The 16,774-nt window shown below is 42.5% G+C and overlaps 1 protein-coding gene across 4 annotated transcripts in view; it reads right to left on the bottom strand.

The window, feature by feature from the left end:
* Positions 1 to 16,342, bottom strand: part of ARHGAP25 (Rho GTPase activating protein 25) — a 94,200-nt gene extending 77,858 nt beyond the window's left edge. The window contains exon 1 of one of the 4 annotated variants that reach the window (XM_061432852.1): positions 16,161 to 16,342. In XM_061432852.1, coding sequence (XP_061288836.1) covers positions 16,161 to 16,239 — 79 coding nt within the window. In that variant the 5' untranslated portion in view covers positions 16,240 to 16,342. The other 3 variants (XM_061432854.1, XM_061432851.1, XM_061432850.1) reach the window with 3 other exon arrangements.
* Between the last annotated feature and the right edge of the window lie 432 nt (positions 16,343 to 16,774).

The following is a 16,774-nucleotide window of genomic DNA, read 5'->3' as shown; positions in this document are numbered from 1 at the left end:
AGAGCATGGGACTAGGGTGACTTTTCTGGTTTCTGTACTGAGTGTCTCATATTTCAAGAACCCCTTGAGTTCCATGCCAGTCAGGACAGCTGGTCACACTAGCTGAGTGGGAGAAAGGATGGCTCACACAGAGAAGAGGGCTGCCCAAGCTGGTCTCAGGACGGAGCACAAAGAGCCCTGGCTAAGAATGGACTGAGAGTGACAACTATGCTCTGTACCTGTGATCCTAATAACTCTGGGTTGCATGCCCGGTGAGATTCCTCATCTACCAGCAAAATGGGTTTCCAGTATCTAAATGACCAAATGTCCAGAGCAAAATGCAGAAGGACAGGGAGAGGAGAAGACACTCACAAGAGCCCTTCAGTTGCAACAGCAGAATTGAGGCCAAGAAAAACAGAGATCTCATTTAGAAGGTCCTGCTCTTTCTTCACTTGTATCTAAAAATAATGATGTGGAAATGAATGGATGGCTACATGCAGGATTCTTACAGAACTGGAAAATCTAGTCTGCTGCTACTGTAACTCACATGTAAGTGATCACAGACATTAAACATTGACCCGAGTGAGGCTCAAACAAACAAGATGCAAGCTCACATCAGAGGCCAGAGACTTGTGATGTGGGAGATGCCTGCAGCCCTGGAGGAGACAGCTTCTCAAACAGTAGGTCTTCCCAGTGGTGTACCACCCAGAGTCACTCACTCTTTTCCCACCCAGAGTTAAGAGAAGCGTGAGGAATGGCCCCCATCACAACAGCATGGAGTCTGAACTTTTGACAGCAGGCATCCTACAGGAAACTTACCAGAAGCTCCTCCTTATCCTTATAGGAAAATCACAACCCAGGTTCTTTACCAACTTGGGAAAGAAATGTCAATAAACAAAGAGAGGGAGAGAAAAGCAAGAAGAAAGAAAAAGGAAAAATGACAAAGTTATATAAACATAATGGATGAAATTTGTATGTCTTAAAGAAGGATAGCAGATTGAAAGACTGGAGGTAAGGGAGTCAGAAATAAGACATGCCAGGTGACCAACACTGGGCAGGAAAGTGGGTCAGCAGATATTGCAAAGACCATTTGTCTAAAGAAAATAGAGAGGAACTAAAATGGACCAAGACAAACCAAAGTGGACACTACATTGCTGGCTGTGGCCTTCACCAATGGCTTGGCTAAAAGGAGATGTAGTAGAAAACCTAGATTGTAGTAATGCCCTTGATGGTGATGATGATAAGTGATGTCTATGAAACACATGTCAATGTCTGCTGTTATGCTAAAGGATTTTTACCAAGATCATCTCCTTTAATCATTGCAATAGCCATATGGGTTAGCACTGTGATTATGCCCATCTTACAGATAAAGAAAGTGAGAACCAAAGTCACACGACCAGCAACAAGTGACTGTGGTATTCAAATTTAGGCAGTCTGACTCCAAGGTAACTTTCTAACTACCATACTATACATAGTTGGCTCATGCTACTGTAGCTAGTTCAGACTTTGTTATAAATTTCTTTGGTAAACTTTATAAAATTACTTGTAAATATTAAAAAATATTTTATATAAGCAACAGAAACATAATACTGTACCACTTCCTCTTTCACTTTGAAACCCCCAAACCAACAAGGAAACATACAGATGGTTCAGAAGTCATAGGCCAGAGTTCCAGCAGTAGAGTGTCACCAGCCCCATCTGGAAACAAGATCTGTGTGTACACATTTTGGGGGTGGATCACTATGAACAAAGCTAGTGGAGGTTATGGAATTCCAGTTGAGCTATTTCAAATCCTGAAAGATGATGCTGTGAAAGTGCTGTACTCAATATGTCAGCAAATTTGGAGAACTCAGCAGTGGCCACAAGACTGGAAAAGGTCAGTTTTCATTCCAATCCCAAAGAAAGGTAATGCCAAAGAATGCTCAAACTACTGCACACTTGCACTCATCTCACACACTAGTAAAGAAATGCTCAAAATTCTCCAAGCCAGGCTTCAGTAATACGTGAACCGTGAACTTTCAGATGGTCAAGCTGGTTTTAGAAAAGCCAGAGATCAAATTGCCAACATCCGCTGGATCATGGAAAAAGCAAGAGAGTTCCAGAAAAACATCTATTTCTGCTTTATTGACTATGCCAAAGCCTTTGACTGTGTGGATCACAATAAACTGTGGAAAATTCTGAAAGAGATGGGAATACCAGACCACCTGACCTGCCTCTTGAGAAACCTATGTGCAGGTCAGGGAGCAACAGTTAGAACTGGACATGGAACAACAAACTGGTTCCAAATAGGAAAAGGAGTACGTCAAGGCTATATATTGTCATCCTGCTTATTTAACTTGTATGCAGAGTACATCATGAGAAATTTTGGACTGGAAGAAGCACAAGCTGGAATCAAGATTGCTGGGAGAAAGATCAATAACCTCAGATACGCAGATGACACCACCCTTATGGCAGAAAGTGAAGAACTAAAGAGCCTCGTGATGAAAGTGAAAGAGGAGAGTGATAAAGTTGGCTTAAAGTTCAACATTCAGAAAATTAAGATCATGGCATCCGGTCCCATCACTTCATGGCAAATAGATGGGGAAACAGTGGAAACAGTGGCTGACTTTATTTTTGGGGGCTCCAAAATCACTGCAGATGGTGATTGCAGCCATGAAATTAAAAGACGCTTGCTCTTTGGAGAGAAAGTTATGACCAATCTAGACAGCATATTAAAAACCAGAGACATTACTTTGTCAACAAAGGTCCATCTTGTCAAGGCTATGGTTTTTCCAGTGGTCATGTATGGAAGTGAGAGTTGGACTATAAAGAAAGCTGAGCACTGAAGAATTGATGCTTTTGAAGTGTGGTGTTGGAGGAGACTCCTGAGAGTCCCTTGGACTGCAAGGAGATCCAACCAGTCCATCCTAAAGGAGATCAGTCCTGGGTGTTCATTGGAGGGACTGATGTTGAAGCTGAAACTCCAATACTTTGGCCACCTCATGCGAAGAGCTGACTCATTTGAAAAGACCCTGATGCTGGGAAGATTGAGGACAGGAGGAGAAGGGGATGACAGAGGATGAGATGGTTGGATGGCATCACCGACACAACAGACATGGGCTTGGGTGGACTCCGGGAGTTGGTGATGGACAGGGAGACCTGGCGTGCTGCGGTTCATGGGGTCGCAAAGAGTCAGACACAACTGAGTGACTGAAATGAACTGAGTAGCACAGGGAGGAAGTGAACCAGCTATCACTAGGCATGATACTGAGGATGCTCCTTAAAAGGGTCTATAATGTAAAGGTGAGCAAATAAATGTTGCATGAATGAATGAAATTAAAATGTTTGGTCTTAGTGTACTGAACACACCATGATTTGATATAAGTAGTGAAAAAATATGAGTGACCATAGAAATGTGCTTTCATTTGTGAACTAAAAGAATTGATTCTCAGCACCAATATTCTCTGAACACTGGTTTTAGAAAAATTACAATATCCAGTTGCCACTAATAAGTAGGAAATCTACTCCCAGGATACCTGAGGAGGTATATATTGATAGATTGCATATACTTATACTCTCTCCTTAAAAGAAAAGACTTCATGGGTTTTTCATATTCAAATAGAAAACTCATTTGCAATGAACACATAAATTCATACCAAAGACAAAGGAAAATATGCGTGCTAGCTGCATGGGTGAAAGTTGTGATGGAGCTTCAATTTAACTCTGAGCTTCCTGGCAGCCAAGATAAGAAGAGAAATACAGTAAGTTTCACAACTGTCTTAACAGAAAGGAGGAAGAATGTCAATCCCTCAAAGGAGACAAAGCACAGACACTGAATTCTCAGCGAATTTTCTCACCTAGAATTACATCTAAGAGTCACCTGCCTTGTTCATTTCTTGTTCTCCTTGTTACAAAATAATCAGGAGCAGGTTTCAAGAACTCATTACCTGTGGTGGTATTCAAAACTGATGATGTGACAGTAAAGCCCAGCTCAGTGAGCTCGTCTCACTGAGGATGCCAAGGGAAGGCAGCCCTAGTACAGCTTCTCATTTGATCTGAGGTTAGAAATGAGATTATCTATAAAGAAAGGAAACAGGTGTTTGCTAAACATCTACTGTGTTATATGCATGAAACGTCTTCCTCTCAACATATGTATTGTTAATTCTGTTTAATAATGAAGTGAATGTTTCTGCAAGTCAGAAAAGGCATCCCAAGCTCATGCACTGTCTTCAGTTCCACACATACCCTCTTGTTCTCCTACACTCCTATCAAGAAAAACCAATGGGCAATTCATCCCTTAGACACACCTCAGTCAATGCCACTTTCTACAGACAATTCAAGTTAATTCTCTCCAGGGAGGGCCTAGGGCACCGGTGTTGCACATTACTGATTAAGGAGAAATGCTTTGTTTAAAACCAAGTGATCAATTAGTAGGTTTGAATCATATCTTGAATGTTCAGGAGCCTTCACTGAGTTCACCACAAAGGAAGTCTAGAGTTTCTAGAGCTGTGAGTGTCTCTGTTTAAATGGGCTGGGAAAGGATTGCTATATTCTCCTTCCAGTGATTTGCAGGCTCAGGACTCCCAGGGGACAAGATGTTTATGCTATGACTAAAACATGATAGAGTTTCGATTTAGTTCTGAGCTTCCTGGCAGCCAAGACAAAAAAGACACACAGTCAGTTTCACAACTGTCTTTACAGAAAGGAGGAAGCATGTCAGTCTGTCCAATGAGATCAAGGGAAGGCTAAAACGTGAGCAGGAATTGGATGGTGGTTAAGGGGGCCCTGAGGAGACTGGCTTCCACACAGATGAGAAAGGGGAGGAACTGCAGAAGATGTGACTGGGGTCTAGAGTGTGTCTGTCTGTGTCTGCTTGGGGAAGCAGGTGCTACAAGAGACAAGTGGGCAGGTGTAATCCCTCCACAGGGAGGAGCTACACAAAATTATCGAACTTTTTTCTTCTCTGAAAGAACAAAGACCATGTACAGGAAAATCAGTGTGAGAAGGATGGCAAGTCTGGGACTCACTGAAGAACACATGCATCTATATATTAAAGAAAAGGGATGGCAGTGATGGAGAGAGAGGTGGCGGGGCCAGAATGCAGATTCCTAGGTGCCCTCCTATGGCTCCCATGACTGTTCTCATCACAGGACTTGTCTTGATGTCCTGTGATTGCTTGTCTGTGCCCCACTAGCCTGTAAGCCTTGAAAAAGCAGAGAGCAGGACTGACTGCCTTTATATTCGTTTGCCAGACCTATGGGTATCATTTGTTTGCAAAGTGATTTTGATTTTTTAGAACATTTTCAAAGGAAAAATCAAGTTTTCAAGGAGAAAAATGGTGATGAGTAAAGTATCAAGAAATGTAAATTTATCTTCTCTGTTTGTAACTTCTGCATCTCAGTTCCTGTCTGGGGATTGTACAAAATTTACATACCACGCTCTAGCTAGAATCCCTCCCACTGGCCTGTGCCCCACGCTGGTTCTCCCTGCGGTATTTCCTTGAATCTCTATGAGTGTCCTTTGGTGTCAGGTGCTGTGGCCACAGCTGGGGCTTCATAAAAGCTGCTTATACACTCCCTTCTCATATCCAGTTACTCAACAACAGAGCTGCCTCATGAGAGGTTACTTTTTTTTTTTTCTTTCAAGCTGTCTTGTGTGTGGTGGGACCATTATCACCAACTTAGTCTTTTTAATCAGTCACAGGATCTTTCTAACTGCCATATAATGAGTGTCCTTTTCTCAAAGGACCACGCTCCAGCTGTGAAGGGAAAGGGCAGAGTTTCCCTAGTTCTCCCATAGGATGCTCTCTGCCAATGCTTTATAAACAGAGAGCCAGAGACGACAGCTTGACCATGCCTGGAAGGTACTTACGTCTGTGTATGCCATGCCTAGGTGTATGTCTAGGCTCACCCTAGACACATTTTTGGAAGTTCATGTACCAAGAGCAACTGAGCTCACCTCTGCCAATCCAAGGGCACTTGGCTCCAATCTAACAAAAGTGCAGAAGCTAAGTCAGAATCTAAGTCAGCTTTGCCTAGTGTCTGCCAGGAGGACTTTATCCATAAGTGAGCAGAAAACAAGATTTTGACTTCCCATCATTACTCAAGTTGGTCTTTGCTCTGCTGCTGTTTAGGATGACGTCATTCCTCGTTCCCCAAGTGGTCAGGAGGCTCTCGACCTCGGCAGCAAGAGGCATGTATTTAATTTGTATCTAAAGGTAAGTCAGTGACTACATAGGGAGAGACATTTTTACTGGAACAAGGAACAGAGACAGGGGTGGGTCCCGAGAGGAGTAGTACCCTTGTGTCATGGGCTGAGGAATCAACACTCCTCCTTTGGACTCAGCGTGTGTGTGGGGGGGCCCCTTATGCCTCAGGGACCAGGAGCTGCTCAGGGTGTGCAAAGGCAGCTACAGCATATAGCCCCATACATTTGGGCCAGACCCCAGGCTAGTCTGGATGAGCACTTTGGAAGTTTGGCAGTGAATTATAAAGAAAGCCTTCACCTGAGTCGAATGCCACAAACATAGACCAGTCACCACAGGCTACATGATCTTGGTTGTTCCAATCTGGGGAGTTCAACCAGGCTGGCCTGGTCACAGAAGGACCATGTAGCTCAAAAAAAACCCCTGTATCCCAAGGCTAGAGGCCCAGAAAGTCTGCAGATGGCCATGTATAAGTCCTGGCTGGTTGCAACCTCTGTAGCTGAAGGAGGGCTTTGCAACTGGCTCTAAATCACCAAAGAGCATGTGCCGCCTGCCAAACCTCATGTCAACCTGCCTGGCCAAGCACTGAAATTTGTTTTGTGTGGTTCAGTGGTTAAGAATCCGCCCGCTAACACCGGAGCACCAGGAGGCATGGGTTCGATCCCTGGGTGGAGAAGATCCCCTGGAGGATTTTAGTATTCTTGACTGAGAAATCCCATGGACAGAGGGGCCTGAAGGCCCACATTCCATGGGGTTGCAAAGAGTCAGATACAACTGAGCACCCACACATTCTTAATGATATAGTTATTAATAATATTTGTTCACTATACAAAGTCTGGCAAATACCTATGATGTAATAGTACATATATGTGTGGGTATACCTCACCCATAAATCCTTCACCCATAATTAGCTACTATGGTTGACCCTTGAACAACATGGGTTTGAACTTGGCATGTCCAATTATAGGTGATTATTTTTTTGATAAATATAGTTTCTGTGTTTTCACTTTACAGATCTTTAAATAAACTAAGTGTAGCAAAAAGTTTATGTCCAATTGGAGATTCTTTTCCTATTTCAATATCCTACCTCCTTGGGTGAGTCATTTATCAATTCCTTTGTTCTGGAGGCAGAGATAACAGTACCCAGGTTTCCGACTGCATGGAATGGGGAGGGAGGGCCCTGTGCCCCTAACCCCCACCTTGTTCAAGGGTCAAGTGTATAAACAAATTGTATACCTCCTTCCAGATTTTCGAGGGTTTATTTACACCTTTCTTTCTTTGTTCATTTTATACACATTAATAAAATACCCTCTTATGTGCCTACCAATTAAGATTAGTTAGGTACCTTTGTTGTTGTTGAGTCGCTAAGTCATGTCTGACTCCACACCAGGCTCCTCTGTCCGTGGGATTACAGGCAGGAATAGTGGAATGGGTTGCCGTTTCCTACTCCAGGGATTCTTCTGATCCAGGGATTGAACTCACATCTCCTGCATTGGCAGGCAGGATCTTTACCAGTGAGCCATCTAGGTACCTTTGGAGTTTCCAGATGTATTTCTTGTTCTTTTCCCTCCAGAAGTAACAACCACCCAGAACTTTATGTTAATTGGTTTCTCTGTTTCCCTTGTAGTTTTGCCATATACATACGTAGACGTACATAGTTTTTAAATTTCTTATAAATGAATCCCATTCTGATTTTGTGACTTCCCTTTTCTGTCTAATATTAAGTTTTTGCCATTCAGTCTCATTGAAATACATCACAATTAGTTTTTTGCTCTTGGATAGTATTACATTTCATAAATTTATTATAAATGTATTTTCATTTTATAAAGATACTAAAATTTCTTTTTCTTTTCTTTTATTGATGGGCACTTTGGTTGTTTCCTGTCGCTTGTTATTTCAAGAAATACCACTGTGGAACTGCTATATATTTCTTTGTGTTCATACACACAATATTTTCTCCAGGGGGCACTCTCCAGAGGGAAATGACTACTTCATAGAGTTTGTATATCATCAGTTTCACTAACTGCTGCTGCTAAGTCACTTCAGTCGTGTCTGTCTCTGTGCGACCCCACAGATGGCAGCCCACCAAGCTCCCCCGTCCCTGGGATTCTCCAGGCAAGAACACTGGAGTGGGTTGCCATTTCCTTCTCCAATGCATGAAAGTGAAAAGTGAAAGTGAAGTCAGTCAGTCATATCCGACTCTTCTCGACCCCATGGACTGCAGCCTACCAGGCTCCTCCATCCATGGGATTTTCCAGGCAAGAATACTAGAGTGGGCTGCCATTTCCTTCTCCAAGTTTCACTAAACTGAATGTCAAATTGTTTTCCAAAGTTGTTATTAGTGTCTGACAGTTCCTATCACTCCACGTCCCCAACAACACTTGGTATTGTCAGACTTTTTAATTTTAATCATTTTTGTGGGTGAGATTAGGTATATTATTGTACTTTTAATTTACATTTCCTAATTACTGTGATTAACCATATTTCTATTTATTTATTGGAACCATTATTCCTATTCTGTAAAATGCCTATTCATGTTGCTTGTTCATTTTTTAAAGCGTTTTTATGGATTCTTGGACTTATTTATATATTCAGTTCTCTCTGTCTCTGTTGATCTATCTATGCATCTATCTATCTAAAACTATACTTTCAAATCTAACTTCTTTAAACAAGAATAATAATTTACACTGGAAATTGATCTAGTTCTAGGGCCTTAAGTAACAAATATTTTTATTCTCCTTATGCTAGTTTTCTAAAGGACAAAACTAGATTCCATATCAGAAAAATAATGATTAATCAAGTGGGGAAAAAACCTTCCTCTACTGTCATTATTCACTGTACTACTTGGGAGAGTAAAACAATAAATTTTTGTTTCTGAATAAGTTTTTCTCAACATTAAATTTCAGCAAGAAAAAACAAGTTGAGTGGACTTTCAGTCCAGTGGTTAAGATTCTCCACTGAACGGGCTTCAGTTTCGATCCCTAGGTGAAGGAACTGAGATCCCGCATACTACCACAGTCAAAATATAAATAAAAATTCATTTGTTTTTAAAGTATAGCTCATTCACTTTGGTGTACAATAGAAGCTAACACAGCATTGTAAAGCAACTATATTCCAATAAAATTTTTAAAACTATATGTCCACACACAAAAGAAAGTTGAAAACAGTACCCCTCCATAGTCACTTCTTTTTAAAAAATGTATCTCAGAGTCATATGCTCTCTAGGGCCCATTCTCCCCTAGTTCGGCTTAGGGTACCTGAGAAAAAAGTAAGATGTGCCTGCAACTGGATGGATACAATGAAGTCCTGAAATTCACCCAGTCATCTTCTAACTAAGCACTTTCCAGCCGCAGGGCAGAAGGGGCTTTCCCTCGATGGTCAATGACTTCTCAATAGAGCACCTACATTCCATCCATTGGATGTGCCAGACCCTTGGACAGAGTGCAAGAAAGGACACTGCATTCTAAAACCACCCTTCAGGGCTTACAATTCTGTTAGAAAGACAAATAAGTGATAGAACATATTTGCAAAGAATAAGACAAAACACTGCAAGAAAGCAATGGAGAGCTGTCGCAATTTTAAGTGTTGGACTAAAACTGAAGATGACAAAGGATCAAAGGAAGAAATGAGTGCTCTTGGCTCCATTTCAAGTCAAGTCGTTGGCTCGGCATTTCCCTTACCTCCAACCCCTGTTCCCTCCCAAGACCAATAGATCAGATCCAGGGTGGCCTGGGTCACGTTCTCCCATACATCCAGACCCATGGTGTGGTCTTTCATCCACCTCCCATTCACTGGGGTCTCCTCAGTCTCTGAGATGAAAGTACAGAGTTGCTCCCCACCTTGGAAATTTTCACTTTCATTGAAGCCTCAGCTCAGCACTCTCAAGATAAGATTTAGGGGAATTAGAAGTGCCACTCAGCAAAAAGATATTGGGCCCTTTCCTGGGCCACATCAGTGTCTTGCTATTTCCCTAAACAAATGCTGAACCTGGTGTCCTTCTAGGGTACTGTCCAGCCCCTGAAGTTATAACTTACTAAGAGCCTCTTGAAAGTTGCCCTTGACAATGAATCATGATGTGGTAGTTGAATTCCAGATCCAAGTGGCCTGATAACCACACCTTCTTGATGATAATCTGCTTCAGTGATTTTCAACTAGGAGAGCTGTCTCGTCCCGGGACATCTAGTAATGTCTGGCCATATGTATGGTTGTCACACTAGTGGTGGTAGGGGAGTGCGACCACCATCTACTGGATAGAGGCCGGGGATGCTACTAACATCCTAGAATGCAGGGGTCCCCAAACCCCAGGCCGTGGACCAGTACTGGTCATCATACTGGACAGCATACCTGTCCCCAACCCCCGGGCTTAACCAGTCAGTTAAGAACCCAGTCACAAAGCAGGAGGTGAGCAAGTGAGTGAAGCTTCATCTGTGTTTATAGCCACTCCCCATTGCTCACATTACTGCATTATCACAATGTAATAATAATAGAAATAAAGGGGACAATAAATGTAACGCACTTGAGCCATCCCAAAACCATCCCCCACTTAGCCCATGGAAAAACTGTCTCCCGTGTAACCAGTCCCTGGTGCTGAAAAGGTTGAGGACCATTGCTACAATGCAGAGGATAACCCCCATCACAACAATCAACCAGCCCCAAAATTTGTAGTGTCCAGCTTGAGAAACTAATCTACTCCTGACTCGCCCAGGCTGGAGAAACTACAGGTCGTTGACATCCTGACATGACCCTCAGCTCATATCTTAATAGATATGAGCTTTATTGGTTATTCTTAAGTCAGTTCCTACAGTCACACCTGGACCCAGAACGCTGGAGAGGGAACTGGAGGTCCCATGGCTGAGTCAGTGACTCTCCTCCCTCGGAGGGCTCAGTTTGTGATTTGAATTCTCACCAACGTGATATTCATAAAAAGTATTCTGGCTGCAGTCCCATCCTTGGGGTGACAAACTTGTAAATGGCATAGATAATGACAAGGGCTCCTCTGCATTTCATTTTGTGATTATAATTTTTTTCGTTATTACTGTCGTTTAGTTGCTAAGTCATGTCCAACTCTTTTGCAACTCCATGGACTATAACCCACCAGGTTCCTCTGTCCATGGGATTTCCCAGGCAAGGATACTGGAGTGGGTTGCCATTTTCTGCTCCAGGTGATCTTCCTGACCCAGGGATTGAACCCTCATCTCTTGTTTGGCAGGTGGATTCTTTACCACTGATCCACCAGGGAAGCCTGATATTTTCATTAAATAGTACCAAACAACATCATCTGCTTGTACTCAATCATTCATTCAGTCGACAAATATTTGCTGTGTGCCCACTGGGACCAAGCACCATGCTATATAAGATGAATGGCAATTTCCCAAATCCACTGACTTAGACCACAGCCCCTACAGCAGGACTTCTTGATGAGGTGAGATGGAGGGCTGGGGGCTTATTAAATTGCAGATACTTGGGTCTGAATCCCTTCAGAGATTCTGATTTTACAAGTCAGGATGATGCTCAGGAATCTGTATTTTTACCTAACACTTGTGGTGACTTCTGACACAGGCTAACTATGGGACCATGGTTTAAGAAACATTGGTTGATAGCACATGAAATCTACCCAACCTAATCCCAAGTCTGAGATTATGTAGGCCTGTACTCTAATGTGGTAATGTCCTATATGCTGGGAAAAAAAAAAAAACCCTTAATTATTTAATCAATTAATCATTTAACCATTAATTGTCTCATTTCCCATTTTTTAAACAGAAGGAGAATAAGACTGAAACACAGATGAGGAGAGGGTAGAATGACCCCACATAAATAGAAGCAAGACACTTTCAAAGGAACAGAACTATAGAAGTTTTACTTCTAAAAGCAAATTTTTATAACATACAATAGAATGAGCATTAGCCAAGTACCTTGCTATCAACAGTAGTTAGGAGAAAAATCTCTGATTATCTAAAATCTCTCCTTATTCTCTGAACCAACCTGCAATAGTTCCCAGCTTGATTAGAGACCACTAATCCTCTCTGGTTACCAAGATAAATGGCTTCTCTGATTACTCTCAATTTTTTTCAAATTTTTCTTAGACCTGGAATCATTAACACTCAGATACGTGACTTTTTGCAACACACCCTTTGTTTTAGAGCACATTAACCATCATTAGAAGTCCAAGTTAGACCTGTTCCAAACTGAACATTTCTAAGTCATTAGAAACACCTTAACACTTGTCTATGTCTAGTATCAAGGAAGTTATCTCACTATACATGTATACGGGTAAAACACGGGAATCATTTCCAAGCCAATTACTCTATTGTAAATTACTGTGATCAATTTAATTGTAGAACAAACCCATATAAAGAAACTGATGATAACAATTATGGAACAGATTAAAATCAAAGGATCACATGGTAGACCTAGAGATAATCATACTAAGTAAAGTAAGCCAAAGGAAGACAAATATCATATGATATTGGTTACATGTAGAATCTAAAAAAATGACATAAATGTATACTCAATATCTTATCATAACCTATAGTGGAAGATGATGTAAAAAAAAGAATACACACACACACACACACACACACACACATACACAGCCGAATCATTTTGCTGTACACCTGAAACTAACACAATATTATAAATCAACTGTATTTCAATAACAATTTATTTAAAAAATCAATATATCACCATATTGTTAATGAGAAGAAGCCAGAATTAAAGGCCAGAGTATCTCAGAAAGCATACCAGAGTCCTTTAATTTAATTTATCTCGAATGCATCTATTTCAACTCCTCTAGATTTCCCTTCCATTCTGTCCTTTTTAATTAAAAGTGTCTTTACCTTCAAATGCCTGTATGTTCCACACTGTTTACTTTTTGCTATAAGCAACACCATTTTGGCCCCAAGTTCACAGAGGTCTGGTGACCCAGTAGGCTCACAAAACAGAACAGATCAAGCACTTCCAAGACTCCATCAAAACCCACTCATACATGGATGTGTCCAAACAGGAGGGAAATTATCCTTCCAAGATAAACAGAGAAAAACTCACCATGTTTTGTGAGATCTGTAGCCTTAGTCCACGCCAAGTACCCCAGATCCCACATGCCAAGAAGCTCCATTCCCACCACCTCCAAACAAACCAAAAAAAAAGAAGCCTTCCCCTGGTGCTTGGGGACTTTGAGCCAATATACCAATCTGAATGCAAATTTCACCCCACACCCAGCTTTGCCCAGAGATCCATTTTTAAGCAGACTATGCTCCCTGCAGACCAACATGCAAATGGTGGGAACTCAAGTGTAAGAACCACAAAAGCAGCAAAAAGACGTTGACCATACCTATTTTGCCAGCCTCCCCTCGCAAGTTGAAATCCCAGTTTCTTGGCAACTTCAGGGACATTTTGCTTGTGGTTTGGGTGAGTCGCTGCTGAAGCGGGAAATCTGCCACAATTCGCGCCCTTCTTGGCTTTTTGGTCTTCTTGCCTCTCGAGCTTGTGTGTGTGTGTGTGTGTGTGTGTGTGTGTTTCCCCTTTACAATTGCTTCACAAGCAATCTTGGGTTTGAGGTTGATCTGCCCAAGTATCTTCTCCTTTCTCAGATGAAAGGTCCATCCATCTGTCATGGGGGATGGCACCCAAGCCCTCCCACGGTCCCTCGTGGGGCTGGTGCCTTGTGAAGTGTACACCCAGCTTCTCTTGCTTTCAGTATTACCAGAAATATCCCAGTTGACACTTCGCTCTGCGTCATGGGAAGCAAAGCTCCTGTTCGAAAGAATCTCAGGCCTCACTGAGGCGAGGTCGTGATAAACAACGGCTGCCTCTTGGCTTTTTTTTTTTTTTTAACTGTCTGCTTCCTTGCATTTGAGGAAGTGGGTGGCTGTTCAGTGTAGATGATACATTGAGCTCTGAAGCTCTTTTTTCAGAGAATAGGTTTTAGAAATGCTTATATAAGTAGAGTAATTGCTGTTGGGCTATAAACTTTATAGGTTTGATTAAAATTAGAAGACTCTGGCCATATACCTCTAAGCCTCCTTTCTCACTGAACAGACTGCGCTTCCAAAAATGATCAGTAAGACAATCAGCACTCCCTGGAAGGCACCCTCTTTGAGTTCTTCCTGCTATAAGTCCCACATAGTAAATTCTCCATCTGCTCTGGGTAAAGGTTCCAAGTGATCTCAACCTGATGTCAGGAGGATTCTGATGTATTTAAGTCAACATTAGCTAAGTAGACCCACTTAGGTGTTACAATGGTTCTTTGACCTTGTGTACAGGCTGTGGGTTTGGGAATCAGACTGATAAGGGTTCAAAACTCAGTTTTTCTACTTTTTAGTGCTATAGCTTTTAATAAGCAACTGAATCTCTCCGGGCCTCAGTATCCTCAGCAGTAAAATGGCTTGATAATAACCATGACTGCACAGAGCTGTGAAGGCATCTAGTACACACAGTAGGTGCACCACAAACGTATTTCAATCCTTATTCCATTTAGTTCGGTTCCATGACAGGCTTTCATGTGTTCAACTGGGTTGGACTAACTTAATGATTAAGTACTTGGGCCCAGAGCCAGACTGCTTGTGTTCGAACCATGGCCCAACCACTTTCAAGCTGTATGAATTTTGACGAGTTTCTTGACTACTCTGTACTTCAATAGTCTTATCTGTAAATGAGGTAAATAATAGGACCTACTTCACAGGGCTGTCATGAGGCTTAATAAAGATAGAAGGTAATAAGACTAATGAGACCACAGGGTAATGGGGCTAATACAGCAATAGATAAGAAAGCTCATAAGAGTTGCTACTGGCCAGCATACTAGCTGCAAACTTTGGTTCATTCCTTCTCCCTCTCCTAGAAGACTATGCCGTGCTTTCTTCTTTGCCTCCCACATGCTCACTCTGTTGGTGACCTGGCTTCCTGTTTCGCTGAGAAAGTTGATGCAATGGAGGAGAATTTCTGTAAGCTCCCACCACTGTAGGTCCCACCTCCACGCAGGAAAGCTCACACACTCAATCTTCTGGCTACAAAGGATGAATCGTGTGACCACTCTTCCATCTTTACTGCATCATCAATTTCTTCTCTCTTGGATCATTCCTACCAGCATTCAAACTTATTCTTTTTCATCCTATAGTTTTAAAAAATCTCTCTTGATGCTTCTTCCCCCTTTGGTTATGGCTCTATTTCTCTCCTTCATTTCTGAGCAAAGTTTACATAAGAATTGTATGTATTTGCAAATATCTGTCTTATTATTCTCTTCTGAATCTCTTTCGTATATCTTTTGATCCCATGACTCCCCCAAACATATTCTTATCAAGTACATTGATAACATCACTGCCACTGAACCCACTGGTCAGTTCCGCCTGTCATTTCACTTTGGACACATTTGATTACTTTCTCCAGCTCCAGGCCCACTCTCCACTTGGCCCCCACGACTCCTTGCTGGCATGGTTGTTTGCCTATCTTTCTGCCCCATCTCCATATCCTTGCTGACTCCATCTCATCTCTCTGAATTCTAAACATTGGAAGAAACCAGGACGCACTCAGTGAACTGTTTTTCCATCTATACCCACACCTCAGTGAGCTCATTTCTCTCAAGGCTTGCATGCTATGCATCTGCTGATCCCTCCAATGTAGATTTCCAGCCCAAATTGTTCCCTGAACCCCACAGTCATACACATCTCTGCTCATATAATGAATAACCATCTCAAACAAAGCTGTTCCAAAATGTATGTTTGGGGAACCAGGCTGAAGGGGCAAAGGTGACCTGAGGCATATCCTTCTTGTGAGTGAAAAGTCTGTAAGAGGGAAGAACCACAGGAGCACATTTAAAGCTTCTGTTCTTACCATACCTGCTCACGTTCCAGTGGCCAACACATATCACGTGACCAAGTCCAAAGTCAGTGAGACAGGAAATACTCACAGCCCTGAGGAGGAGGGGGAAGAAGGGAGGAGAGACTAAAAGAGACTGATCAATACTCCAATCCATCCCACCAACCCAGCTCATTCAGCCACCTACCTTCCAACCACCCCAGGGGTGCTGGATTCCTCTGAACTTGACTCAGCCAACTGCACATTTCACAGCCCCCACTCTGCATGACAGCCTGCCCAACCCAAACAACACTATTCTTTTTCTGTCCTCACTTGGAGAGGGCGTGGGGAGAGGGCACAGGTAGATAGCCATCCTGAGCTCAGCCCAGCAGCATCTCAACAGGGAACTTGATATCACCCAAAGTTTCAGTCCTGAGACCTTAAACTCAAGGACTCTGAAAAGATCTTAAAGGTAGCATGTAGAAACATGCAGAGAACTTCCCTTACTCTTCAGGGTACGTTCCTATAAGTCTTGGAAAAACTCGTGACTGATGGGGAAGTTGCTTGTGAATACTTAGAAAGGCAGCCAGAAGAAAAGCACCCCGGAAAGGCCCAGCACAGCTGCCTTGCCTCCAAGAGCCTGCTCTGGGGCCCTCCGCTGCCAGGGTAGGGGTGGAGGGCAGCACCACTGCCGTGCAGCTCCCGATTCCTGGGCTCCAGAAAATGAAGAGCTAGATGTCTTGTCTGGTTCCGAAGACTGAATCAGCATCTGCAACAGCAAAAGAAAAAGCAAACATTCATTCATCTCTTTGCTTATTGAAT

Source organism: Bos javanicus, chromosome 11, assembly GCF_032452875.1.
Source record: "Bos javanicus breed banteng chromosome 11, ARS-OSU_banteng_1.0, whole genome shotgun sequence".
NCBI lineage: Eukaryota > Metazoa > Chordata > Mammalia > Artiodactyla > Bovidae > Bos > Bos javanicus.
The sequence above is the reverse complement of the archived record's forward strand: the minus strand, read 5'-3'. Positions and strand labels throughout refer to the sequence as shown.